Raw genomic sequence first — 27597 nt, 5'->3', positions numbered from 1 at the left:
GGCGCTCCGAGCTCCTCTGTCACACTCAGGTGAAAACACTCTCCACGCCCTCGTGCCTGCGTGTGCTATACATAGACTCACTCCTTACTCTCGGCTTCAGCTCGCTCGACGTGAGAAACTGTCATAACAATGTTCGGGCGCAGTCGTTCACGGTTTGACCTAAATAAACATCAGCATGTACGCGTGTGATGCACAAACTTTTTCCCAAAGTGAAAAGAGTTGAAAACACATCCCGGAGCCTCACTTAAAAATAAAAAAACACACAAAATATAATTTAATAAATAAAGTGAACTCTCTGTACTGTAAACCGGGTTTCAGCATGAATCAATAAATGGGTAAAAATAAAGGAGCCTCTGCTGCCGCTCTTATGAAAGCCGTGTCTTCTTTTATTTTCTGTAATACTGTGGAAAAATAATTACATACAATTTGAAACAAAAAAGATGAAAATAAACAAAGATTTTGATATTTTGTACAGTTTTTTTTTTCTTGAATAAAAGGGATAAACCAATACTCAAACCCAATATGAACATAATACACATGTGGACAATATATAGGGATAAAAAATAAAAGGATTGGAGTATGGAGAATATATGCTTATCTGAACACCCACACTGTTCCTCTCACACCCACATGGACACCTCCACTCCAAGCATTTTCAAGTACAATATGGAATCCTTGTCGCTGCACACATCATTGTCTTCACACGCTCCGCGATACCGAGCTGAACGTCAATTAATCCCGTGCAGCCGTGCAGCTGTTTCGGAGAGAGCAGACAGCTGGATGAGGGACGAGCGGACTAGCTCGGCTCCTTCCTCGTGTCCTAAGGCCTCGCAATGTCTCATTCACTCCACCTTACCAGCTGTCCTGCTTTTACATTAGAGTCTGACTGATACGGTTTCTTTGGTGGTCACTTGTATTCCACAAAACATACACAACGGTTCCAAACTGAATCTAATCAACAGGGTGTAAATGTAATCCTTGCAGCTCTTTAAGGCAGGTTAAAGTTAGAATCCTTCAGATTTGAGTCCATTTGTAAGTCACTGTTCTTCTAATACACAAGTTTATCTACCACTAGAGGTAGCAAAGAGGTCTACAGGAAAAGCAACAGACAGAAACTTCTGTCAACTCGCCTGATAATCAGACTGAACTGGCATTTGACTTCATTTTTCAGTCTAACGTCGTGGTAATGTTGTCTGACCGTTTGTTTGGGAGGCGAGAGTCACATCCAATCTGATTTTCAGTTGACACACAGGCTGCAGTAACAGGATCTATTAACATTATTTTTTTTTTTGTACAATGACCGAGGCAATATAGCAATAGAGTTATTTCTGTAAAGTTGCATCAGTTTCACCCATGCCTCTTTTTTTTTTTCCATGAAAAGTGCCAGTCCATGCTAAAGCTACAGCATGCACGGGAAGATGATGCCATGTACACGACTCCTGCGTGCAAATCCAAACAGGGATTCATCACGTGACGTTGATTTAATAAAGAAGTCTAGACGGGAAGTCATCTGAATCGGTAACACTGAACTCATCATGCAGCCTTGACTTCCACATTAAAGGAAACGCGATTTGTGCATCCGCCTTTGGATTTCCCTGTGAGTTCATCAGCATCACCAAATGCCTTACACTGATACCATTTTTGATTTGGTCAGAAAAAGGGGGTTTGTTAAATCTGAAGGATTCTATAAATTTGGTAAGATGCTGCCTTTTAAATGTATTTTTCCTCCCTCACATCAGCAGGTGACATTTCTATCTGCTATTTACCCGAAACAATCAGTCAAACTCTAATTTCTGCAGTCCAGCGGTCCCCAACATATTTATGTTACAGGCTGCCAACACACATGTACACACACACACACATGCATGTTCACAGATGGATAGAGTACATGTGTTGAGACACCAAAAAAAGGTAGCGTGCACGCGCACACACATACAGTATACACTGTCACCCATGAGCACACACGCACAAATAAAACACGATAAACACAAATGGCTGCTGCATTTGTTTGTCTGCTCAGTTCTTTTTTTTGTTTTTTTGTTTTTCTTGCACAGTCTTTTGGCACTCACTGAAGACTCCAAAAGGTAAAAATGGACACCGAGGCCACTTGAGTCAGTCTTGGCCCAGCCTGGGGATGGTGCAAGCACAGCACAGCACAGCAGAGCACAGCACAGCATGGAACAGAGCGGTTAGCTGTGGGTCTGGCCTCGTTCTAGCCCGGGTTTGGCCTAGTTGAGACAGAGTTTTGGCTATTTGCGGCCTGGCTGAGCAGTCGTTTTGGCCACAGTCACACACCGGGGTTGATTAATCAGAGCCCCCTTCTCTATCTGATGCATACAAAATAAAGTGAAATACTGTATAAAAAAATTTAAACACACTTTTGACCACAGTCATTTCTTCCACTGGTGATGAACACCCACAAAGTAATACCAAGAAAATACTGATTTTCATAGAAAGAAAGAAATGCACACTGGGGATGATGTCATGAGCTCATGAGGCTATATATATTCTCTAAAAACACTCCCAACCCCCCAACATACACATATTAATGCAAGCTTGGTTGCTATCCATATGTAAAATTTGGAAGAAAGCTATGAGAGAAAGGTTTGCTATTGTTGTGATGATTTTTTTTTTCTATATTTATTCATGAAAAAACAGGTTCAACCTCTAAATTTGGAAGCTGGTAGGTGGCTATTAATATGACACAGGAGAGAGTAAAGCGTAGTATCAGTACTGTGGTGAGAGGTACGTACGGAAAAGAGGGGCAAAGACATGAAATACCAAACCTAGTGGAGTAAACACTTCCAGATTCCCTTCTCTCTTTTTTTTTTCCACTGCTGGACCAAATCTAAACATCTGTTTTGCATTTTTGGCATCTATGGTGTCTTTTACATATTTATGTGTCCCCGCTGTCAACACACTGTAAATAGTTAAGAGGTAATGAAGTACCTGGACGGCCTGGTCGTGTATTTGTTGGCCTCAGTATCTAAATTTACTCGTTCTACACAAGGTCATGACGACATTTCAAGTCTGATGCAAAATACTGCACGGCTACAACTCTGTAAAAAGGTTGTAAAGAGGTAATAGTATGCAGTACGAAGGCTGTGATAACCGTATAAATTTAAAAGGGTGCTCCATCTGCCGTTCTCCTCTCTATAACTACCGAAATGTTTTATATAGTGACCTTGAAGCTACAAGGTTCCATCTGATATTCTAATCAGAAATGGCGTGGCTGTGGTTTCCTTTTCTGAAAGTGTTTATTCAAAATAGGAGCAATAAATACAATTTTTACTGCCCCTTAGCACAAAATTACCATAATATACTGCATCTGCGAGGAGTTGATAGTGTGGCTGATAAGTATAAAGACTCAATTATTACCTCTGGAGGTGGTGAGATTTCTGGCTGCAGTTTGTAGCTTCTGGTCCTTTTGTAAAAGCGCCGGCTCGTTTTTAACTGCTTGAAAAATGTATGGCAGAGATAGAAGTGGGCAAATCTTTGTTGCATAGAGTCCCTCTTTACTTTGACTATCCAATAAAGCATATGTGCCCCTGAGAAAAAAAAAATGTTCAAGCGATTTGCAATGGTTGCCAAAAACAAGTTTAAAAAAAGGTCATGGCATATTTAATGTACCTTAAAAATAAAAAACAGTGCATCAGAGATGGAACCTTATAACTTCAAGCTCAGTATATAGTGAAGATTGACGCTGCTTGCTGTGGAGTCAACGCATGATTGTCACCGTAAAAGGTGAAGGCGTGCGATGGGACGATGAAGAGTGCAATCCAATCTGACCAACAAAGCTCATACAGTGTGCAAACATCAACCAATCCTACCAGCAGTGAGAGCTTTAAGGCAGACAAGGCCGACCGATTCCACCGATCTTTCCGAAAGCATTAGCAGCTGCTTTAGACAGGTTTCTTCAACGCAGCGTTCACGCTGTGAGAAACTCATCGACAACCAATCAGATGTTCGTGTCGGTTTCCCTAAAGACGTGACATCTTTTCTAAATGGAGAAATCTGATGCAGGGTCAATGGTTGCATCCATCGTTGGTAAGCTCTAAAACTATTTTCCAAAAGTAAGGCTTCCTTTTTTTTTATAACCTCTTACATCAAGACTTTAAGAAAAAGATGGCTCAAACTTTGCAGTTACACTCAACAATCTATAATCAGCTGATCATAGAGTGAATTTGGAGTTTTTCTCCCCACAAACTAAACAGATAAATTAGATTTTGTCTTGGTGGAAAAAAAGAAAAAATGCTGGAGATTCATTAAGACATGGGACTTGTACAGTAGCTGCATCAGTAGAGGTTAGAGTAGAGTAGCAACATTTTAAACACTGATCATTACGAACCTGTGCAGTAAAAGGCCGATCACACGTACCAAAGCTGACACGATATAATGGAAAAAAATTTCAGACATAAAATACCACCAAATTTTTCTGTTGCAGCGAAACAAACCAGCATACTTACATACAAATGTACAAAGTACCACATGAGCTAGATAGAGCCGCCTGTACCTTCGTTTTGATATGTTAGACTACGCTTGAACCTTCCCATTGCTTACAAAGTTTACAGCTCAAAGTGAGCAGCTGCTTGTTCTCCATCCACCGATCTGAATGTCGTCGACGTTTCGAAATAAAGGCAGTCCAGTCAAGAAGACTGGAAGTCAAAGAAAGAGTTTCGCACCAAACGGAGATATCCACCAAAACAGACTGTTGGATATTTAGCGTTTTTGGAAAGAAGCTCTTCAGATTTTCTAAATTTTAAGTCTACAACATCCACTTTTTTAAAAACACCATCCGTCGCTTTTTTTTGTTGTTTTTTTTTGTTAAAGAAACTCAAAACGTTTCCAATAACGATCACGTCGCCACATACACATTTAAAAAGTGAGTTTCACCCAAAACGCTGAACCTTTGGTCCACAACTCCTTATAAAAATACTATAAAATGTTTCTCAATGCCATTTTTTTTGTTTTCTTCATACGTTTCGGTATAAATATGGAAAAAAAATCTATCCTACTGTGCAAGTGAGAGAAACAAATACTTTTTGACACTTGAGGGTAGGGGAGGTATCTTTTTGTACAAATTGCAGAAATTCATTGAATGAAAAAAGCGCTCCCGCCACACCTCGTTTCACGAATACTGCTGTATACAGCATTGACCTCGAGTGAAATGTCGTAGAAATGTATCATGACGATTAGGAAATGCGAGATGACGAGGAGAATGAGCACATAGAGATGCTTGCTACCACCTCCTTTTTCTTTCCTCTCGGATGTGGCGTGTACACAAACTCTTCGTCTGGAGCGTCCGCTCTTTACAAAAGAAGACACACGTTCATAGTTTGTGTGTTTGTGTGTGTGTGTGTGTGTGTGTTGGCACTCTGGTCGCTAACTGTACCACTTTAAGAAGCTCTGTCCCACTTATATCAAGGTAGATCTTGTAAGCAATGGCCACTGGGCAGGTTTTTTAGTGAGGAAAAAGGATCAAAAAGTGCCAAATATATTTATAGTCCAAGCTGCCCCGTTGCTGCAATACATCGAAACAAATGAGTCTTTGTGTGTGTGTGTGTGTGTGTGCATGTGTTGTTGTTGTTTTTTTGCAATATGTGAGAGTCAGAAGATGCAAAAAAAAAGTGTGGATTACACGGAGGTTTTCAGCGGGTCACTGTACTGCATCACACTGTATGGGTTTGTACAAGGAAATAACTTTAAAATGACCCATTATTTACACAGATGAGGTGAGAGGGAGATGATCCAAGAGCAAGACGAGGATTGCAGGAAGAAAAAAAAGGTTCCTCTGCTCCTCCTTTAAGCTCCTTGCGCTCTTCTTCTTCATCTTCTTCTTCTTCCTGTCTTCAAAGTGCTCTTCTTCTCTTGATTGTGGCCCTCGCTGTTGCTTTCTCTTGCAACAGAAGGTCTGCGCAAATGTGTGCGGACGTCGCCTTGCGTGTGTTGCATGTATTGCTGCTAACTGTATTAAATGCGATGCTGCTAACTACTGTGCGTTGTTGGGGTGTTTTGTTGGTTCCATGCACTGGATGCTATGGAAACAAAACAAACAAAAAAAACTGCTTTCTTTATGATTTTTTTTGTTCTGTATTTCTGTATGTTTTTGTTTTATGTGTACTGCTGCTGCAAAAAGCAAGTCAAACAATGTGTGTGTGTGTGAGTTTCTCAAACATGAGTCTGCATCCGCTGTGTGTGTCTTTGGGAATAGTCAGAGGGTGGAGACGAGTACGAGAAGCGAGTAGAGCTTCCGTACTGCCCCAGCCCTGTTTCAGGACTTTGTTGTCCCGGTCCCGGTCCCGGTCCTGGTCCTGGTCCCGGTCCGGGCCCTGGCCCTGGCCCGGTTCCTTGTCCTGTTGGATACATCTCATAAGCTGGCCCTTCCTCTATAGGTGGAGCAAAGCCCATACGGTAGCTGGGATACTGGGAGGGGTATCCATAGTTGTCATAAGCCAGCTGCGTCGTGTTGTCCAGCAGGCCGCAGTCCCCGGGGTAATCTCCGGGTGATTGAAGAGCCGGATTGGGAGGTGGTTGCTGGCTCTGCGGCGCCCTGGTGAAGGTGTTGAACTGGGCGTAGGTGGCATGGGACATCCTGGAAGGGGGGCGGGGGTCGTAGCAGCCTGCCCTCGAGCCTGGCACCCCGCTGGGGGGAACGGCACCGCTGGCTGAAGCTGAGGGTCCGCTGGAAGTGGCACCGGCTGGTCCGCTGTTTAGGTTCGGAGAGCGGAACTCCCCCTGGTAGTGGATGGCACGGGACTGGGGGCGCGCCTCATCGTGGGTGGTTGCTCGGACGTTGTAGTAGCCATTCGTTGGATCCTGTGATCGGAGGAGAGAATATTAATCTTTAAGTCCTAATATTTGAACTGTATGAAGCAACGACATTGAGCAAAAACACCTAAACATCTGGCTTTACACAATGGCAGTTCACATCTGGGTGCACATAACTCTATAAAGGAAAAAAGCTTTACTAGAGACGTACCTGGAAGTTTTCTTAAGTTAAAACTTTTCTAACAATAACAATATATAAACAATAAGATGTTTGAAGTAAATCAAGTGAAAAACTAATATAAAAACAAAAAGTTACTGACTCAGCCAACTTAATTTGATGGAATAAACTGCCTCCCATTATATCACACTTCTCTGCCTTCACTGTATATTATCAGTCACAATGCAGTATGATATGGTTGATGGTGCTCTCGTTCATGCCACGTCCAAAAATGTCATGGGGTGTAGGGGGAGGTGATGGGAATCTCACAGGGGCAACAGCTCATTCTGGAATAAAACTAGTATGTTTTATTGTATTTAAAGGAGATTCTAGCTCGACTCTGTGCTCAGGCTCTGAAAATCCTGCAAACGATGTACAAAGAATCACCAGCATCTGTTTTGGCGTGGTTTATGAATAAAAGCAGTCGTGTAATGAAAGCCAAGCTTTTTATCTCAAGTGCAAATAGCAAATTTGAGGAAAAGGCATAGGTTGGTAACTTAATGATGGATATGAGCACAAAGTTCATGACATGTGATATGTCTGTGCGCCATGCAGGATCTAACGTTCACACGATGCTGCTGAAACAAACGTCGAAATGCTCGAACGCCTTCTCCGAGCGAGCAGCCGTCTCACCTTGAGCTCGTACTCCTCCCTGGTGTCGCTCTCGCTCCTGATGTCCTGCTTCAGGTCCATGTCATCTTTGAACGGCTGAGTGGAGGGAGAGAGGGAAACAGAGGGCAGAAACTAAACCATCAAACAACGAAACACACACACGGAAAGAGGGAGGGTGAGAAAAGAAAGGAGAAGGAAGAAAGAGAGGGGAGAGGAAAACAGAGTTTCAGGTTTTTCATCCCAAGAGAGTGGAAGACGAGAAACGTTTCGTTTTTTTGGGGGGGGTTTTTTTGGACCGAGCTTTAAAACTGCTCCGGAGAAGCCTCGTCGATTAGATTCTCCAGGACTTCTCCAGGGGTTGAACGCTTTTCTAAAAAGAAGGAGAGCGTTCACATGTCCGTGTTAATCTGTTACTTCACTGTGAGTGTGTGCAAGCACTTTTGTGTGCACAAACGTGTGTCGTACTATAATGTATCTGTGTGTATATGGAGTGTGTTCGTATGCATATTTATGATGTGTGAGAATGTCTTTTTGTGTGTGTGTGTTTGTGTTTGTGGGCAGGCCTTATGCATAAGCGTGTGTGTGTTCCCTCCTGCCATGTTGCCCTTTATGTTGGTGTATGTACGTTTAAGGCCATTGACCCATGTGCCTCCTCTCCGCGGCCCCCGGTGACTCAGATGGGTGTCTACTCACGGAGTACATGGCCTTGACCATTCGGGTTGCCGTGGAGACATCGGCCGCCTCCTCCTCCAGGCTGTGGGTCTCTTTGTTGACCGTCTCTACCTTGATGTCTGGCTTACCGAGGGTGACACCGCGGCGACCTGGAAGAAAAACACAACCTCTGGTCATATCCTGGGTCGGAGTCAAGATGAATTATTGATTTGTTGAACAATTCTGGATAAAAAAAAGCAACTAAAACAACAACAACAATTTCATCTGTTTAATGCTGTTTTGGTCTGCCTTGTCTCGTCCATTATTTGCCTTGTTTCTTTCACTTTCTCTCCGCTGATATTGGTGCATTAAGCAATTTGGCGGGCTGGCAGCCTCCAAAGGCAACAACCACGAAGAAATGAGATGTCAGAAAAACTGCACATTGTCTTGGCATAAATGTCTTCTTAGGAGACGAAGAGTTGAAAATGAAGATAAACATTTTGTAGCAGGTCTTTCTCAAAAAAGAAGCATAAAAAAAATCAACATATAGGAGCTTTTTATGCTTCACAAGGTGTCTTAAGACTTTATCACTCAGAAAATCATACATAATATTGTAACGTCACTGAACTTAGATACTTAAAAACTTAAATATAGGAATACTTTTTAGTTTCTGCAGGAACAGATGGTACAGTACAACAATAAATACAATATTCTGAGCAAAAAGGTGCACATACAGCATTTTAAGCCTGTTTTGTATATAAATATGCTGCAACTTTTCATGTTTGTCTTACATATTTGACCAAGCACCAGAGTGACTTTTACAAAAAGTCACGATGCCAATCTTATAAGGTCGGACTGGTAATATTTCTGTTAGAGCTTTCACACGTCTGAAGTGAGTGCTGTCACATTAACATAAAGGCTACAGCAACACAAGGTTAAATATGCACAGGTAGAGATGAAACACATTTCATTTAAATGGTTTTAGTTTGATTAGTTTGGTTGTTGTTGTTGTTGTTGTTTACATCGCAGCAGAAAGATCTGGATTTTCAGCCAATGAAAGAACATGGCACATTTTCCATGATATAAACATTGCTCTCATTTTAACAAGCAGTCAACTTGTCAACACGAACACCTCTCCTCCAGATGCAGAAGCCTCAGAAAAGTAATGATTTGAATCTGTGAAGTCTTGAGCTGCATCACACAACAAATGAGAGACAGCTTATCTGAAGCCACAACGATGTTTGTTTGAGTTTCTATTTCCAAGCAATATCTTTCCTGTAGCCGTCTTATCAGCTCTGAACCAGAAAATATACTCTTATCCCCAGAAAATCCCTCCGGGGACTCTGCCAGTCACCTTCATTGTCTTTCCCCAATTCTTTATTTGCTATGGAGCAGCTCAAAATTAAACAACTTAAAGACACCGCACGTCCTTAGCTCGCCGGTTTGTGCTCATAAAAGCTAATTGGATTGCCGTAGGCTGTAGAAATAACATATAGGAATTCATAATTCAAATACTATTCACCTTTAAATGCTCTTGTTTTCTGCTTTCTGTTTTATTTATCTAGTGTATGAGCGGGATATGAATACATAGGATTTATTTAAAAAAAAATAATCATACAATGCTATGTCAGTGGAATGAAAAGGGGATACATACAGTAGGCGTTTTAACGGCAGTTTGCCATATTATATGAATATTCATTAATCTCATTTGAATAAAATGCTATACGGCTGGCATATGCTCCTTTCTTCAAACGTGGAGAGGCAGAGTGACAGATATGGAGAGTGGATGAAAGAAAGACTGACAGACACGTACAGTATGTGCGTGCCCCTACACACACACACACACACACACACACACACACATTATAAAACCACCGTGTGCACTCACTGCCTTTGCGTTGGCGGTAGAGGAAGAAGGCGAGCGCCAGTAAAAACATAAGCAGCAGAATGGAGGAGCCCACCGTACCACCGGCAATAATTCCCACCGGAACAATATCTGAAACAAACACAAGCAGAAAAAGGGGTTTGGGGTTGAGGGACAGCTGCTGCCTCATTGTTACAAAAAAGCTGCTGTCGTTTAAGTATGAATCCTGTTGTGTCCTTCAGGAGCTTAACATTGGATCTCTGAGGGTTGGTTATGTTGATAAGGCATGCAAGTCATGCAAGGGATAAAAATTGGTGTATATGTGAGGACAAATCCAAGCCTCTCTTCTCTCGAAGATGTTTTGGTAGATTTTCTGAAGCTTGCGAAATCTGACAGCTGAAAGAATAAGAGCCAGATAAGACTGACGGAGCATGAAGAAATCATTTTCTCAATGTAGCCAAGATTTCAAAATAAAATGTGTAACCATCCAGAATAACACTCTATCTGTCGTCTGTCCTCCAGCTGAGGATACAGTGTAATAACAATGCTCAAGGGCACTTCAGTCTGTAAGAGAGAGCGAGAGAGAGACGAGAGCATCTTCCTCAGGGGCATCACCGTGTGGAATCTTCATTGTAAACAAACAGCTCTGCTTACAGTCTGCGTCTCAATAACATGTATTCTTTGTTTCCTTAAAGGATCAGTGTGAAGGATTTAGTGGCTTTTAAGCAATGCATGGACCTGCAGCGTCTGTAAAAGTCTCTAAGTAAACATAACAGTTCATATTTTCAGGTGATTATTATATATTATTATTATTATTATAATACACCAATTAAAACATATTCATTTTATTTCTGTCATATTCTGTAAATAGAGCGTCCTAAATCTCACACACTGGCCCTTTAAAGCCTGACAAACCTCCTTATAAATCATTATAAATCTTCCTTTTACAAATCAGATTTTTTAAAAATATTTTTGAAACTGCAGAGTTTACAGGTTTTCCATGTGCGCTGGCTTCATGTAGACGTTTTCCTCTGTTGCAGGAGAAAACTGCGTATTGCGTCACCCGTGAGCTCATGCATATACAGTATGAGTCCATCAAACAGGCTGAATGTGTTTCTTTAAGGATATCTGCTCTGACCTTTTGTTTCAATTATTAAAAAAACAAAACAATTCTTATTTCCAGGCGATTACACGCTAATGAACACACAGTTATGCATATCATGTGGAATTTCTGTCACATACTGTAAATATAGTGGACCATGTATTGTTTGTACAGCCACCGAATGCACACACAGGTGTAACCATGGATGCATTAAGAAAACTGGGTATTGCATGGCGAGTAACTTTTGTTGTAGCTCTCCAGCGCCACCATTTGTTTTTTTACATTTACAAAACCCTTCGGTTCAGCATCATGTTCCTTGTGACTAACATCATTTGCCATAGACACTTAGCTGTCAACAACTAATTTGCCATTTAAAATGAAGCAACAACTGGTGACATGATGTTAATGATACTTCAGCGAGCAAGTGCCCAGATAGACAATTATTGCTTGATCTGCTCTATTAAGATGATGAACACGACAACATTCACTCATTAACTGCGTAACTAACTATGACATGTTATTTGTTTTTGTTTTTTCTCATACCCATCTCTTCCAGGGTGATGATCATGGTGCCGGGTCCAAAGGAGTTCCAGGCGGTGCAGTTGTAGGGTGAGTGGAAGTCAGACTCCATGACGTTGTTGATGGTGAGGGTGGAGAGGACGGCTCCGCCTTGGGATGGAGGTTTACTCTGCTCCACGGTGTACCTCTCCATCAGGGTTCCCTTCTCCTTCTCCCATACGTTCTCCTTCCACGCCCAAACCTGAAACACACATTATTTACTCTGACGTTAGTGATGAATGACATGCTGCTTCAGGAATTATTCACCTGTATCAGGTTGAGCTGCTGTATACTGTATGCACAGAATCTGAGCCGTGCTATAGTCTGAGATCATCATGCAGGGTCTCCTTACTTACTAGCTCTCAGCCTCACTCCATGTGATCTGCCACTTTGTATGTCACTTGAGAAGTCTTGGTACATCTGTGCTCTATATAAATCTATAAATCTGCTCCCAATCAAAGCAGCAGGAAAAATCCTTCAAGGCGATGTGTGCGAGGAAGTGTGAGGAAGACGCAACATGCTTTATTTGTTTGATTTTTATCTAAACTCCACTCCTTACAGCTGCAATCACCCGATTTTCCCCCTCGGGGATCAATAATGCTAATTTCGCTTAATCTTATCTCATGTTGTATTAACCACACACGCACACAAATAATCACAAGTAAACGTTGAGCGAACAGATGGCCCGGTGTTCCAAAAAAAAAGGTTAAGCGAGTCTGGGCAGGAGATATATTTTAGGCAAAACAAATTATATTCTCACACCTTGGTAACTACTTTTTTTTTTTAACTCCTGGTGCAGTATATGCCTAATTAAAATTTGTGCAGCAACTTTTCAGGCTGGAAAAGAAAGAAAGGAATGAGAACAGACACACACAGAGAGAGTGTGCAGCGAGTGTACACGAGAGATAAAAACCGCAAGCAGGTTTCTCTACTTAAAATCTGCTGAGGTAGAAATTTGAGGGTATTAAATATGGAGCATGGCGATATCAAATATACATAGAGCCATATGTAGGGCTAATGTACCTTTTAACCTGGTTTGAGAAAAAAAATGAAAAAGGAGAATGTGATCAAGAGTGAATGAGGGAGGAATTGACCAAAATCTTTTGCTGCTTTTTCTCCCTGACAATCTTACATAATGCGTCTTTTCTGTCTCCACACTCTGTCCTGAGAAATCCCCTTCACTTTCCTTCTTTATCGCTTTTTGCCGACAATAATTTTGTTGCACTGTCTCTCTTTCTTAATTTCTCATTGCCTATTTTACACACACACACAGCATCATACTCCATATTTTATAAGTCCTTGTGTCTCTGCATTAAGCCGAGACTATAATGTCGTATCACATTATACGCTCTGAGCTCCACGCCGGTGCAGCAGGGGGGCTGAAGCTTCCTAAAAGCTCTGATTTCTGTCATGTCGGCACTGCACAATTGGATAATTGACGCTGAAAGGTACAGAATTTTACTCTCCCTCCGTCGCTCTCGCTCTTATTTCAATCTGTCTCACCCTCGCACTCCCTCTCGCTCATTCTAGCCTTCAAACTTAAATGTCGTCGCCGGATTTATTCCCATTTTCGGGGCTTCTTTTTCTGATTTGTGAGCTTTCCGGTATTTCCCCTGATTTAAGGTTTGTGTCACATACAATACCACTCATTCTGTAACTGATATAATGCACAGACACTTTATATTGAACTGCAGTTTGATCATGTATTGCACTCAGAGACTTCAAGAAAAGGGCAGGACTGAAAAATAAAACTGTACAGTTCTGCAGTTATGGCACATTCGGGAGGATATTCCATTACAGTTTGCTGGAGAGGCAATCTGTGCGAACACTTTCCTGTAAAGCGAAGATGGTTACCACTTTGAAAGGGATCACTGAATTGGAACACTTTTGGCTGGTATGTCCAAAAGTCACAGCTCAGTGCTGCTCAGAGGAGCAGCTTTAAAACCTCACATGAGTGGAACTTGATAGAAATCGAGGGAAAAACATTACTCACTGATACAGGATTCAAATCTTTCACAAACAGATCTCTCTTATCCCACCAAGGGGTCAAAAGATACATCAGAGGATCGATCAACTGTATCTCCTTTTGCTTTTAGTCAAATAAAACACTTTGAGAAGGAACCGAGAATCTTTGGTTGAAACCATTGAACCTATTTACCCATTTGTCGCAACCAGGCAGCAACTTCAATGGCTCTGAAGTGAAGCCAATGCTGCAGTTCCTCAAATCGCCACTTGAGGCTGATCAATCTCCATAGGCCCCTATGTTAACGTGTCTAACTTCACAGCAGAAATAAACATGTTTACAGCCTGGTACAAAAAACTGTTCTGGTCTCTGTAGCTAATTTCCCCGTTCATGGCAACTGTACTGAGTCTGATTTTTTATATAACTCACCTGTACAAATTATATTAAGGCTTAAAGTTAAGTAAAGCTGTTACAGGTGGCTTGTTCGAGCACCCAGGCGTCACCTCAGCTCAATCTACTGGAGTGTACACTCCACGTCTTTGCCCATTTTTAGATAAGCTGCTGAGGTGGAAGAGGCAGGACTGCCAAGATAGTGACACAACAGCTCTTCACAAACCTTTGGGTGACGCCATGGCTACTACGTCCATGTTTTAAACTGTCTATGGTCACCACCCAAGCTTTGTTTGCAAGGGTCACAAGTCAAAATGTTTGGGAAAGACTGTCAAATTTGGGAGCTGCAAGGCTGAACATCAACAATAACTATATCCTGTAAGGATTTCTTGAAATGAAGGTGGATTGGACAAGAAAAGGTTTGGAGCCACAGTCTTTCTAAGACCCGTGTTGTGTTTTATAGGCAATGAAACTGAAAAGGATGCCGCATGCTAGTTCTGTGGGTTTATTGGCAAACAAGATAACTCAGGGATTCATTGGACAGAGAGCTCTTGAGTCACCGATCAGCTTGTCATATGTTGGTCATTAGCTGGATGTGGGATTTCCACTATCAGGCCATCTTTTTTCCTTCTTAATATTTCCATATTGAAAAAGAAAATGATTAAATGTACCCACCGCACGCTATCCAAACATTAAACTGTTATAAATACCTTCATAAACACGAGCCGTGCTCTCATTTTGTCAGGATCTCTGGTGCCTAATCTGCTGCACTCAGTGGAACATGTGTACAGTGCCGTGTGCCTCCTCTTTTATTTCAACCAAACACTACAGCAGCTGTTTTCTGATGAGTCACACCTTCCAGCACAGAGGAGGAACAGATCGTTCTCACGTACTCGTGACACAGTCGGTGAACAATGCCACTTCATTTAGCTGGTAAGGCAAGCTGGAGAGGATGAAGTAAAAAAATAAATAATAATAATGTTGTTTTCAAGGTGGAGACGGAGTTGTTGTGATCAGGACTCTGTCTGAGGCAGATGCAATCTGAAAAGGTCGAGCACCTCTGCGGCAGATTACAACTTCCAAGGACAGACTTACAATCTTATCAGGTGGGGGGGTGCTGGCAATGTAACACTTGATCTCTCCTCTCTCCCCTCTGACAGCGTATTGGACTGGATCACTGGAGATGATGGGGGGACCTGAGACACAGAGACATAAGAGGATTATTAGAACAAATCAGAAGGTTTGAGATGTACACACAGCAAACTATTACCACAGTAACCCTATGCTATACTATAAGAACCACAAACAGGGACAAGCAGCGAGAAGACGAAATGTTTTACCACCTTCTACCACCTCAGATCACATCACCCCCATCCTTCACTCACTGCGCTGGCTTCCCATCTTCGCTAGAGTTCAGTATAAAATCTCTCTTCTCACTCACCAGTGCATCTATGGCAACGCACCCATCTACCTCAAAGAACTGCTCATCCCACAATCTCCTTTGCCCGAGGATCGAGCTCAGCACCATGGGCACGCTCCCTGACCATCTGAGGGCATCACAGACCCTTGAAAGTTTCAAAAAAGGACGTAAAACTTTCCTTTTTTTTCCACATCATATCGTTTTAAACGTTATTTCTTCTGTTGTGATATGCAGTACTTGTTTCTTTGTGTGCGTATATTATGTGTGTGTATTGTAGCACTTTAAGATTTGCTTCAAATGTAAAGTGCATTATAAATTAAATTTATTATTATTATTATTATTATTATTAACAAAGCTTCGTTCCAGACGTCTAAATCGATGCCATTACTTTTTATTTATTATATTTTTCAACAGTTCAAAGTAGTTCGGTGTTGTTCTCATTGATGTCAAGCTACACCTTATGCTACTCCATAGCTGCCTCCTCGGCAGAGACACAATGAGAAAATTAAAGACAGACATAACGCACATCTGGCAAAAATGTTTCCACAGGAAACCTGCTCACTGAAATATTATTGCACAATGAATAAAGAACATAAACAGAGCAGCAGTTTCCCATTCAGTCATGCAACAAGAAGGCAAAAATAGTGGATGCAACTCATTATGTAAGTATATGTCTAGCCCATTAAATGAAAGGATGTACACAATTATGAACATAATTACTCCGGTGAACATAATTAACGCAAGACACATCCTGATCGTGCATGATGTGTCTTGTGTTGCGTGTTAATATTACCAGGTAAGAACTATAAATCAAACCCTGTGCCATAAATATCAACAGCGTGACCACAGTTAACCTCTCGTGCCACTACAAACCTGAAAACAGAGATCATGTTAGCTGTGTTTGTTAACTTCGTTCTGCAGGATGACTCCGCAGCAGTACTGCATTGTAATGTGTAGTCAGTCGTGAGATAGGAGTGGTCGGCGCAATTTATTTTTTTCATTAACTGTATTAACATAATGTCCGGCTAGTGAACGAGGGCGAAAGTATCGCTCATCAAGCTTTCAGCACCACGTACGTATATCGCAAGGACGTGCCAATGAATGTCACTGTCCCCGTTTTTGGTTTGACCGGGCACTTTGTCAGCTGGCGAAGATTTAAGGAGCATTCGTGAACTCCCTTTTCGTCATTGTGTTCTCAGTGAATCGGTTTTGATTTATTAAGTAATTGCCGGTCTCTCACGGAAAGAGTTTTGACATTGAAATATTGGCTTTGGGCCTGTTTAGGGCTGGGAAATTATCCGTCGGGTTTGGGTCAGGCTTTGGCTGGAATGAATCAGACTTGGGTCGACATAAATACAAGGCCCGTGCACTACTCAACCCTGTACATTGAGGGGATTCAGCTGTCAGAGGGATATAGATATATGCATGAAGTACAGAATGAGTCCAGATTAAACAAACACATCGCAGAGGTCCATGTGGTTTCATAACTCATCTTCCATGTTTGACATAGAAGCAGGGCTTTGCCGCGTGTAGGAATATTATTGGAAAGTAACTGACCGTTGACGGTGAGTGTAACCTCAGTCTCTCCCACTCCGATCCGGGGAACGATGGCCTTGCAGACATACTGGCCTGCATCGGACTGGCTCACTGACTTCAAATACAGCTGGTTGTTGTTGCTGAGCACCTGGACACACACATATATATACAAGCATAAGTATGCATGAAAATCAGCATAGCAGATCTGTGAGGTGGAGTGCGGAGATAGACAGACAGGGAGAGATGTTAAAAAGAGGGAGGGAAGGAGGGAGATCTATATTTAATTCATAAAACATGTTGATTTACTCAGCAGGCTCCATTAGTTTTTTCCTGGAGCTTTTCTTAACTTGTTAGGGATGAATTAAAGATTTAAGATATGAAGACGGAGTCTCACTTAGAATCGTCTGCTTTACAACTGAGCAAACATTTATGAAGTCTGGGTCTTCAACATTAATATGGGTTACGATCGGGGTTTTCTAAAGGGGTTGGCAGTAATTCCAGGCATGGGAATATGTTTTGTTCTCCCTGTATGAATTTATGAATATATAACATTTTACTTTCATACATGAATATAACATGTAGGTGTCAAAGGTCAAAGATCAGGGGAAGGTCTGATGGTTTGTTCTCACCATGTTGGAGCCCTTCTTGGTCCACGTGAGGGTGAGAGGAGGGTTACCAGACCACTTGCAGTTCAGAGTAACATCAGAGTCCACGTCTACCGTAACCGGCCTGGGCTCCACCACCAGTATTGGACCGACTGAAAGAGAGTACGCAGACACATTTGGATGACTTGGAGATCACAGAGTGGGTAAAAACTATGAAACTGTTCATGTAGCTGGCAGAAATATACTCTTTAATCATAAAACACGATATGCTGATACATTTTCCCTTGTTTTCTTTAATTATATATACTGTGGAAATGGATATTTCCTTTTTTAAAATTTTCTGATTCTGTTTAATTTGTCAGTTAATTAAATCGTTTCATGCAGACCACATCTATAGTGTGTTATAGGGGGATTCATAGTCAATTCTAATGCATACATAACTCCACTTTTAACTACACTGATGGACCTTATAGCACATTATGACTACCTATAATCACCTATACACACATTCTTAGCACTTATACAATAGTAGCTTATGACACTGCTTGGCCTGTTACAGTTGATGTGTGTGTATAGGTATAGTAAAGGTAATCATAATGCATTATAAGCTCCATAAGTCAGCCTCTGATTTATAACTAAAGTTATAATCCATTATAAGTCACATCTATAATGCTCTACAACTGTTTCTATAGTTAAAGCATTATATGTGTTTATGAGTGTGGTCATAAAGCATTATGAATGCATCATAATTCACAATGAATGCACTATAGATGTGATCTTCATAGAAAGTGCTACCATTGTTTTAAGTAATATCTGTTGCTGCTGCTTTTTCTACCTTTTTACACATAAATTCCTCTTTACTTCACTCTTTGTTGAACTGGACTGAATCAGAGAACTGATCACACAGAAAACCATCTACTGCAAATTTATTCTGCAACGACACATGAACACAGTGTGAAATAAACGCAGCGTAGCTCCTCAAACAAAATGCTGACAAATATAGCTACTAGAACGCATCATCAGAGTCCCACTCAGCTCAGGAGTGTTTGCACTCTACTCACAGTGCACGTCCACCAGGATGCTGACGTTGGTGTTTCCCACGGCGTTGAAAACCTGACAGGACACGGGCTCGGTGAAGAAGGAATGATCCGCGGTGGTGACAAACACGCTTTCTCTGGCCCCCTCCAGCAGCACGCCGCCTTTTGCCCACCTGACAGAGAAACACATCCCCCCATTTAACGCGTTTTCAAGCACTACAAATCATTGTTACGTCTGTTTGTTACCAGGGGATCTCTAATATAATGTTTTGGTTGTGATCCAAATGCTAGATTTCCATTATTTAAGAATGAGTGTTTTTATATTATCAATTAAAGCTATTAAATTAACATTTGATGTCAAAACCTGCAGGACTTATTGCAGGTTAAAGGAATAAATCTCTTTCCATTTCTGTTATCCACACTGTATCCTGGCAGATTTATAGCTCAAAATCATATAACAATATTGTACATCTGCCATTAGATGACACTCTAATATACACTCAATAGGCTTAGTGCCTAAGTGCCTGGCAGTACTCCCGCACTGGGACCCACTGGTGGAGTCTTAAACCTCAGATTAAAACCACCGGGTTTAAAGTCCAGCGTTTAGCAATTTCAGTGCTTCAGTGCTGTCGCTTAAGATAAAAGTCAGTGTTTAATTGTACAAATGTTCAATACTTTTACCGATTCTGTTCTGCAAGCAGAAATAACAGTTCGGGATAACCTCCAGATGGTGGTTACAAGCAGATTGGAATAGATGAAAGAAAATCTATTGGCAGTAAACAGAACTGCGGCTCAGCTCCGGATGTTAGACTGTGAGTAGTAAATGAAACACTGTCCCTAAAAAACATTAACCAGCATTTAAAAAAGTACAACGCATCCTGACCTGGACATAAAGTTACAACAATGCTGCTGAAGTCAGTAGTATTCAGATTCAGATTTTGTATTTGAGGTTAAAGATCTCATCCCGACCTGTAGCCCATGATGGGAGGGTTGGCAGTGGCCTGGCAGGTGAAGGTGACTCTCTCGCCCTCCAGGACAGAGCGAGGCTCGATGGACAGGGTCACCATAGGAGGGTCTGCGCAAGAGTAAGATACATTTTACAGAGTGCAACTGAAGGGAAACAAGAGTTATGGTGTGAATGACTGATGTGTTTCAGCAGTGCCAAGCCCCATGAGAATAAGTCACACAAACTATAAATTTCACAATAAAAACCAACTTCTCTACAGCCGTCTTCACTAACACGGCCCTGGCTCTACATCTACCGTTACTGCAGTTATTCTCACAGTAATTACTAACTACACTGTGTGGGGGAAAAACACATCAATCTTCTTGATTGAAAATTCAAACTACAGTTTCCTTGTGAGCAATCATTCCTTATTTCTTCAGGGACGCGACTGAAATCCTTTAAAAACACAGAAAAAAGTTTCCGGTTTTCCAGATGTTGAAGAAAATCAACTTGCTGAACTGCTTGAGGAGAAAATTACTGTGGCAAATCGATGCAAACAGCTCATTCAAACCTGGAACTGGCCCAAGTTTGAGAACGGTGAAAAGCAGTGGCTGTATATTCATATACACACAGCATATGTGTTGTTTTTATGAATAATTACTTCAAGCTGACAAGAGCTGGAGCAGCTAATTAAAACGATGACAAGAGAAAAAAAAAGGGCAACGCACGGTGGACGTTGAGGTTAACGGTGGCTCGCTTGCCCATCGGCACAGCCGGGTTGCTGGCAACGCAGGTGAAGTTGCGGCCGCTGTCGGTGTCGGCTGGCGTGATCGGCAGGTAGCTCCTGGTAGTCACCCTCTTCCTGTCTGGTAGCACTTCCTATTGGGTAAAGAAATAGAGAGGGAGATGAGAGGAGGGTTCCAACAAAGAAGAGGGGGAGGAAGATGGGTGAGGACAAAAAGGAGGGAATGGGAAACATCATGGGAGAAATAAGAGAAAAGATGGGGGGTTACTAATGGAGCAGAGAGATATAAATAGTAATCTAAAGATAGAAATAAAACAAACAACATTCTAAGACGATGCTGGAGAACGAGAAGTCGGAAACCGAACAAGTGCAGAGGAAATTTTAAAGAGAGTTTGAAGGAGAAATTTCATAGGAACCCGTGTTCGTGCTCTCGACTTTATCTTCATAATACAGAAGTTTAATGTTGGCACAGGAAAATAAAACGCTCCCTCAATTAACACAAGCACTTTGCTTGTGTTTGCTTGTGTGGGTGCAGAAATGTTTCACTGATTTATCATTTATGACAACTGTTCTGCTGTTTTTCTCACTTTCGTATCACTGCAGATCAAACATATACATTTATATCACAGAAGAAGTTCATCATCTTCTTGCTGCACATTGACAGCATCGAATCAAGTCTTGTTGGATCCTGGAGGTGGGGTGTTTTGAAACGCAGCTCTAAAATCTGTCAAGAAAGCGCGTACGACAACCGTCACTGTGGTTTAGATGCGTGGTCAGTAACACAGTAACATAAGAGCAGCATGTAATATGTATGAGCGTGTGTGTGGGGGGGGCATAAAACTGGCTGCAAAAGATGTAAAAAAAAAACATCTGTGTTTGAGTGTGTGAGTCAGTGTTTGCTGCTGTGTGCATATAAAAGCACGAGGGTTCATATGTGAGTGTGCGTGCGTGCTTGCAGGCATAATTTCACGTGTGGGGGAGAGTATACAGGAGCGTGAAGAGTGTGAATGTGGGAGAAAAGAGAGTGCAAAATATATCACCCTGATCGTTAAGTGTCACCTCGTACAGTTTCTGCCTTTATGTGATGTATGTATGTATGTATGTGTGTGTGTGTGAGAGAGAGGGAGAGAGTCTGTGGCTTTGCATGTGGGTTAATTAAACAGGTCTCGGGTCTGTGCATGTTTCAAGTTGTGTCACGACCATAATGCATGGAAAGTAACTGATGTGCTCTGTAACCACACGGACTTCTCTTCTTATGTGCAAGCATGGTTGACGATGGTAATACAAGGAGTGTGTGATTATATCACACCGGTCTATATAAATAAATTTGCACTAGTTTTTGCAGAATGCCGGTGCTGTGGTTAGAAAGTTACTAGTTAGACGCAGCACAAGGCTTTGTTTGTGGAGTTTGCATGTTGCCCCTGTGTTTAATTGATGACTCTTAATCGTCCATAGGTGTCAATGCGAGTGGCTGTTTCTCTCAGCGTGTCAGCCCTGTGATAAACAGGGTGTAACCCGCCTCTCTTCCAATGCTATCTGGGGATCGGCTCCAGCCCAACACGACCGTGATAAGGATGAGTGGTTATGGAAAATAGATGCTGAAATCTCACGAGTGCATCGGTTCGACTAAAGTACGTGGCCCAAGTGGGACCCAAGCAGCAAAATAAAAGTACAAGTAACCACAGAGGTGTGATCGAGTTTCGTTCCAAACTCCATTGACTTTAGTTCAACATTTAAAAATCTGTTGCAGAGAAAATGTAGAGAAACATATTGCCACCGTGCTCATAAATCTAACACATTGCAGCCTGATAGATTAAAAGTGTTAAACATGTGAGAGTCTGTCTGCAGTGTACACAGCTACATTGTTGACTGTGGCATCATTCTTTAGCTGAGCCAGGTCAGAATGTCCAATTTGTCAGCATTTAAAAACATTACCTGATAAATATGATCCCCATCTGACGAGATGTTAGCGTTTTGTCAGCCGGGAACCAAGAAAGTCTTTGACTGACTTACCGCACCGTGTGTGCTGCATATTTTATTTCCCTAATGCAGGACTCCGGGGATGATGTGCGGCCTGAGGTGTACATACTGTATTTCTCTTTCGCAGCGCCCACGGCAGAAAGCATGTCAACAAACAACAAACAGACTGAGAGCTGCTGTTAGCGAGGAGCAGATTATAAATCGTGTTGCAAACTCTTTTGAAATCAATATCAAGCCTGTGAGATTATACAGATCTGATGTCAGTGCCATAAACTCTTAATGGTTTTATGCGTGTTTGATGTTGCACGACTTGCACTCGTGTGTCTGCATATGTGCATGGGAGTGTGTGAGTCACCGTGGACTGGTGGGCTCCCTCCACAGCGACTCCATCCTTGGTCCACTGGATGTGTGCTGCAGGCTTGGCCCCGCGGGTCACGCAGGTCAGGTTGTATGGCGTTCCAGCCATCAACAGGAGCTCCGGGGATCCATCAACCACCGGGTCCTCAGGGGGTACTGGTGGAGACACACACACACACACATGAATCCACATTCATCCAAGTGTGCAGTCATGCATACAGACAAATCTATACATGCACAAACACAAAATACTATCTAACTTAAAGAGTGCAAATTCCTTCAAGCTGAGTGTTTTCTTTTACCTCTGGAGCCAATAAAAGCCATTAAAAACACATTGGATTTCCTCAAGAAGCATTAACATCAATGAGCCTGCTTTCTTTAAAAGTTCCCATTCTGGAAATACAGCATGAGGTTTTCACTAAACAACAGCAGAATGTAATCTCCGCAATCAGTTGAAAGCAGTCCACCAATAGTCCAAATCTGCAGTCCAGTCACATGTAATTCTCAGGAGGTTATAACTGACATTTAACCTCTTTGCAGCCTAAATTCCAATATCTTGTTTCCATTTTTCTTTTGTCTATCCATCAGAATTTCTAAGGTTTTGGCTAAAGTAACTAGTTACATAACCAGCTCCACGCGAATGAGGAGATACAGTAAATGTATTGCTTTATAACCACATAACACATGTTGTTATTCTGCTTTCAAATCTCTGAGCTTGAAGATTTAAACCTGTTTTCTAACCTCCGGCTCACACACACACACACACACACACACACTGCTGCTCTGTTTGGATTCTTGCTGCTTTTCCCGGCCATATCATTTGTAATATTGTAACATTGGCAGAATCTGTTTTCCCACACCCGTCCCACAGAAACTCGTCGATTCTGAAAGTTGACTTGCCAAGAAGGGCGATGATTTGGCTGACGGAAACAGATAGGAAGTTTTCTGCAAGAATGACGCATCAGATATGATCAATAGTACGGAGATGGTCTGAAAATGTCTGCATCCAGATTGATGTTGTACTTTTAACTACATTACTCATCCGTGAAGATGCTTTGGAGCGTTGAGCTCATTCTCTCAGGAAAGCATCTCTCAACATGGGCACAAGGATTAACTTGGCATTCTTTAATTTGATAATCAACACTTGGGTCCTTTGAATTATGAGGTTATTTACTCATATATGCATGATGGTTCAAAGAAAATCACTTACTGAGTACATTGAGTTTGGCCCTCCTGGAGCGCAGGGCGGCCTCTGTGGCCTGACACTCGTACAGAGAGTCATCAGATAGTTCAGCATTGTTGATCTCCAGGTTGTACTGGCCGATGTCCAGAGCCCGAAGCACACGATACCTGGGCCAGGCTGGAGGAGACAGGAAAGAAAAAATAGGTTTACAGTTAAATAGATGGTGAGACATCCAGCTGAAAACTCAATTTTCTGATTCATGTGCTTTTTGGACTTTCTGTTCTAGTTCAACTGTAAGTCAGGCGTGTTTATTTACGGGTCAGAAAAGCCTGACGGGTTTCGGGAAATGAACTTATTTATAAAAGTGCATCACCTGGAAAACACGACCCGCTGTTTTAAAATGATTGCCGGCGTGAAGGAAGAGGAACATTACGCGCTGCCATCAGAGTCATGAGTCATCATAATAGCACTGCCTTCACAACTGATCTCCATCTGAGGATAATATCTTTATCTTGGAAATACTCTGGGAAGCGTTTCGGGTAGGTACACCGAAAAAAATAACAACTTTATTTCAGGTTTTGGAGCAAAACTTTTTTTTTATTTCCAGCTACTTAAACAGCAAACACTATTATGATATTTTTTGTCTTAAAATATGTGGGTAAGTTTTACTGACAGTCTTTTTTATGAAAGAAACATGGCATTTCACCAAACAGTTTGATTATAATGCATTATAAAACATGTCTTATGATAGCTGACCTTATGAGTCATTATAAAATGCGTTATGTGTCATGATTGTTGATATAAAGCACTCTGAATATTTATGAGTTCTTATATATTGCTATAACCGCAGTATAAGGTATCTTTATTATGCATTATAATGCATTATAGACACATAGTGTGTCACCAATCTATCTGGATGGATATAAACTACTAAGAGTAGGTAATTTTTCAGTAATTTTGGTGGATTAAACCTCAATCTGCATAAGAACTATAAAAGGTAAAGATAACGATGATAGATCTACACGTCATCTTCTTTTATCCGGTGTCAGTGACTGTATTTCTGTCCTCTCCTGACACCTGAGTTGTTTACGAGATAAAGCAAATGTAAAAAGCTCTCATGGAAACGGATAAAAGCTGCATCACAATTACGCTACATCAATCAGAGAGCGCGGGGCGCGTGGCGAAATGGGATGAATGTATTTATGTGGAAATGTCAAAGCTTTTTATCATGACACACAGATAGCATTTAGCATTAATAGCGTTTGTTTCAGAAGTTTTGAAGACCTTTCTGGATTAAGCAGAGCCTCTGGAGATGATAACATGTCCTTTACACAAACAACAGGGGGAGGTAATGAATGCAGGAACCCACACACACACACACACACATCAATACAGCCAGAGATAAACAGCTTTTTTCTTAACGAACGCTGATCAAACCTCGCCACATATACAAGTACTGTATGATCCACAAACTGCAGAACTACAGGCAGCGCCGTTCCAATTACGACACCCCCCCCCTCTCTCTTTTCTCTCTGTTTGAACCCTCGCCTCTCAGACAAAGACATAATTGAGCGTGACGTCCCACTAGGGGGCACTCATTGATCCTCCGTGCCCAATTCTAACATGACATCATGGATTCAGATGGCAAAGGCAGAGGCGAGCAGGCAGGCAGGCAGTTGGGGTGCGGAGAGGAGAAAGGAGGGTGGGCGGGAAGGTGGTTGGTGGTGGTGGTTGTGGTGGGGTGTTGTGTTGGTGGTGGTGGTGATGGGGGGAGACAAAAGTATTAGTGGAGATTACATCATCCACTCCAGCACCTCGCAGCATAGCAACCACAGAGGTGAAAGCACCCCGGGGAGAAGGAGAAGGAAAGGAAGGAGGAGGAGGTTGAAGACGAACAATAAACTGCCACCACTGATGCCTACCGGTGCTGAGTAAATGTTGAAGTATCTGGGTGTAAACATGATACATACATGAGCGCGTGCACGTTGCCGTGCACCGATCATATATATTAAAAGGGCTTTCTTCATATTCCATGTTTGATATTTACATACACTACTATGCAATGTCGAGAAAAACTGTTTTTTGACAGTGAATGAACGCGCGTGCGTGGGTGTGCAAACTGCAGGTATAAATTTACTGCACGATCTGCACTCCCACACCGCCATCAACAGCTGTGTGAAAGCATACAGGGCACATAACAACAACCTCTCATATGTCAGGTTTCATGCACCAGCAACACCTCGTTAGATCGCAACAAATTCCTATCATTCCCATCATTCATCGGTGCAAATATTACAACAACAACTAAAAAAAGACTTTGCTCTATATGTGTTCACGGTATATGAAGAAGGGAAGCAAAAGATTGAGAGACAGTATGTCAGGGATGAAGTGAGGAAAGGCAGCACCCACAACTTGAGGATAAATAATGGGCAGGAGGGGGATGATAGATGGTCGAAAAGCAGACAAAAAGAGACAAAGAGGACAACATGTTTATCAAAACGCCCGGTGTGTTTGTCATCCGGACCATTCTCGCGAAAAAAAGGCTACAAGGACAAAGAGAGCATTACCGACAGAAAGAGAGAGGGAGGATGAAGGGATGGGAGGAAGAGAGAGGAGAGGAGAGGAGAGGAAGAGAAATGAAAAACAATGGAAGCGGGGAGGAGGATGGGGGGGAACATAAAGCTATGATGATGGAGCTGTAGTCTGCAAGACGGAGGAGCAGGGAGCCGAAGAAGGGAGAGAGAAAGAAAGAGAGAGACATGCTGACCTTTACTGAACCTGCGAATTAAATTGCGCTGAACACAAGATTCACATCACATGTCAGATTATCACTTGTGTGCATGTGTGTGTGTGTGTGTGTGTGTGTGTGTGTGTGGGTGGATGTGTATGTGATATGTGTAGTTCTTTGTGGATTTGTTTACAGCGATGTGAAATGTGACGTGTGTGGTTTAGAGCTGTAAGGGAACAAAGTATTATGTACCCATACGCTCATGTATCAGTTTATTGCGTACATTATTAGATTCTATATTAAAGTAATTATCTCTGACATTTTCATATGTAAATAATTTATTTTTTTTTGTTGCTATTTATGAGAACGGGTTTGAAACAGCGTTTCATGCAGGTTGTGAAAGCTTTCTTAACAGAAGAAAAATGAGATGTTTCATTTTAGTTTGAGTCTTTAATGAGTCACTCAAACTTCACCAAGACAAGAACCATCATCCATCATCTGCTGATAGATAAAGATATCCAAACAAAAAAAAAAAGGTTGATCTAACAGATTATAAACCAACAAGTCATCAGTGTTTTGATGATGTGTTATGCACTCGATATCTCAATCCATTAAAGTAGACATACAGTACAATATAACATTCTGAAATGGGACACTCTCTCACTCATAATGCACTTTCACTTTTGGTATTCAGACTATTTAACACTTTGGTTCAGCACATTTTCCACTATTGCTCAATTTAACAAATTGTATAATCATCCTTGAGCAGAGTCTTGTTGTATTCTGTTCCGGGTACTTTGTTCACCTTTCAGTCTGTCGTGAGTCTGAAATCATTTCCATTACTGAAATATTTTGCATGGGCAGAGAGTAAGAGCTATCAGCGTCTGCTGCCATAAGATTTCAATAGCAGAAGTCAGGAAGCGCCGGCGGTCAAA

General features: G+C 41.8%; 1 protein-coding gene across 2 annotated transcripts in view; it reads right to left on the bottom strand.

The window, feature by feature from the left end:
• Positions 1-363: 363 nt before the first annotated feature.
• Positions 364-27597, bottom strand: part of kirrel1b (kirre like nephrin family adhesion molecule 1b) — a 70598-nt gene continuing 43364 nt past the window's right edge. The window contains exons 3-15 of one of the 2 annotated variants that reach the window (XM_027288939.1): positions 23962-24111; positions 22750-22907; positions 20398-20548; positions 19693-19798; positions 18748-18896; positions 17711-17838; positions 17103-17229; positions 15221-15321; positions 11758-11974; positions 10137-10244; positions 8291-8418; positions 7619-7729; positions 364-6816 (exon numbers count right to left, since the gene is read on the bottom strand). In XM_027288939.1, coding sequence (XP_027144740.1) covers positions 6169-6816; positions 7619-7729; positions 8291-8418; positions 10137-10244; positions 11758-11974; positions 15221-15321; positions 17103-17229; positions 17711-17838; positions 18748-18896; positions 19693-19798; positions 20398-20548; positions 22750-22907; positions 23962-24111 — 2282 coding nt within the window. In that variant the 3' untranslated portion in view covers positions 364-6168. The remainder of the gene's footprint in view (positions 6817-7618; positions 7730-8290; positions 8419-10136; positions 10245-11757; positions 11975-15220; positions 15322-17102; positions 17230-17710; positions 17839-18747; positions 18897-19692; positions 19799-20397; positions 20549-22749; positions 22908-23961; positions 24112-27597) is intronic. The other variant, XM_027288941.1, reaches the window with a different exon arrangement.

This window comes from Larimichthys crocea, chromosome II (assembly GCF_000972845.2).
Source record: "Larimichthys crocea isolate SSNF chromosome II, L_crocea_2.0, whole genome shotgun sequence".
Lineage (NCBI taxonomy): Eukaryota > Metazoa > Chordata > Actinopteri > Sciaenidae > Larimichthys > Larimichthys crocea.
The sequence above is the reverse complement of the archived record's forward strand: the minus strand, read 5'-3'. Positions and strand labels throughout refer to the sequence as shown.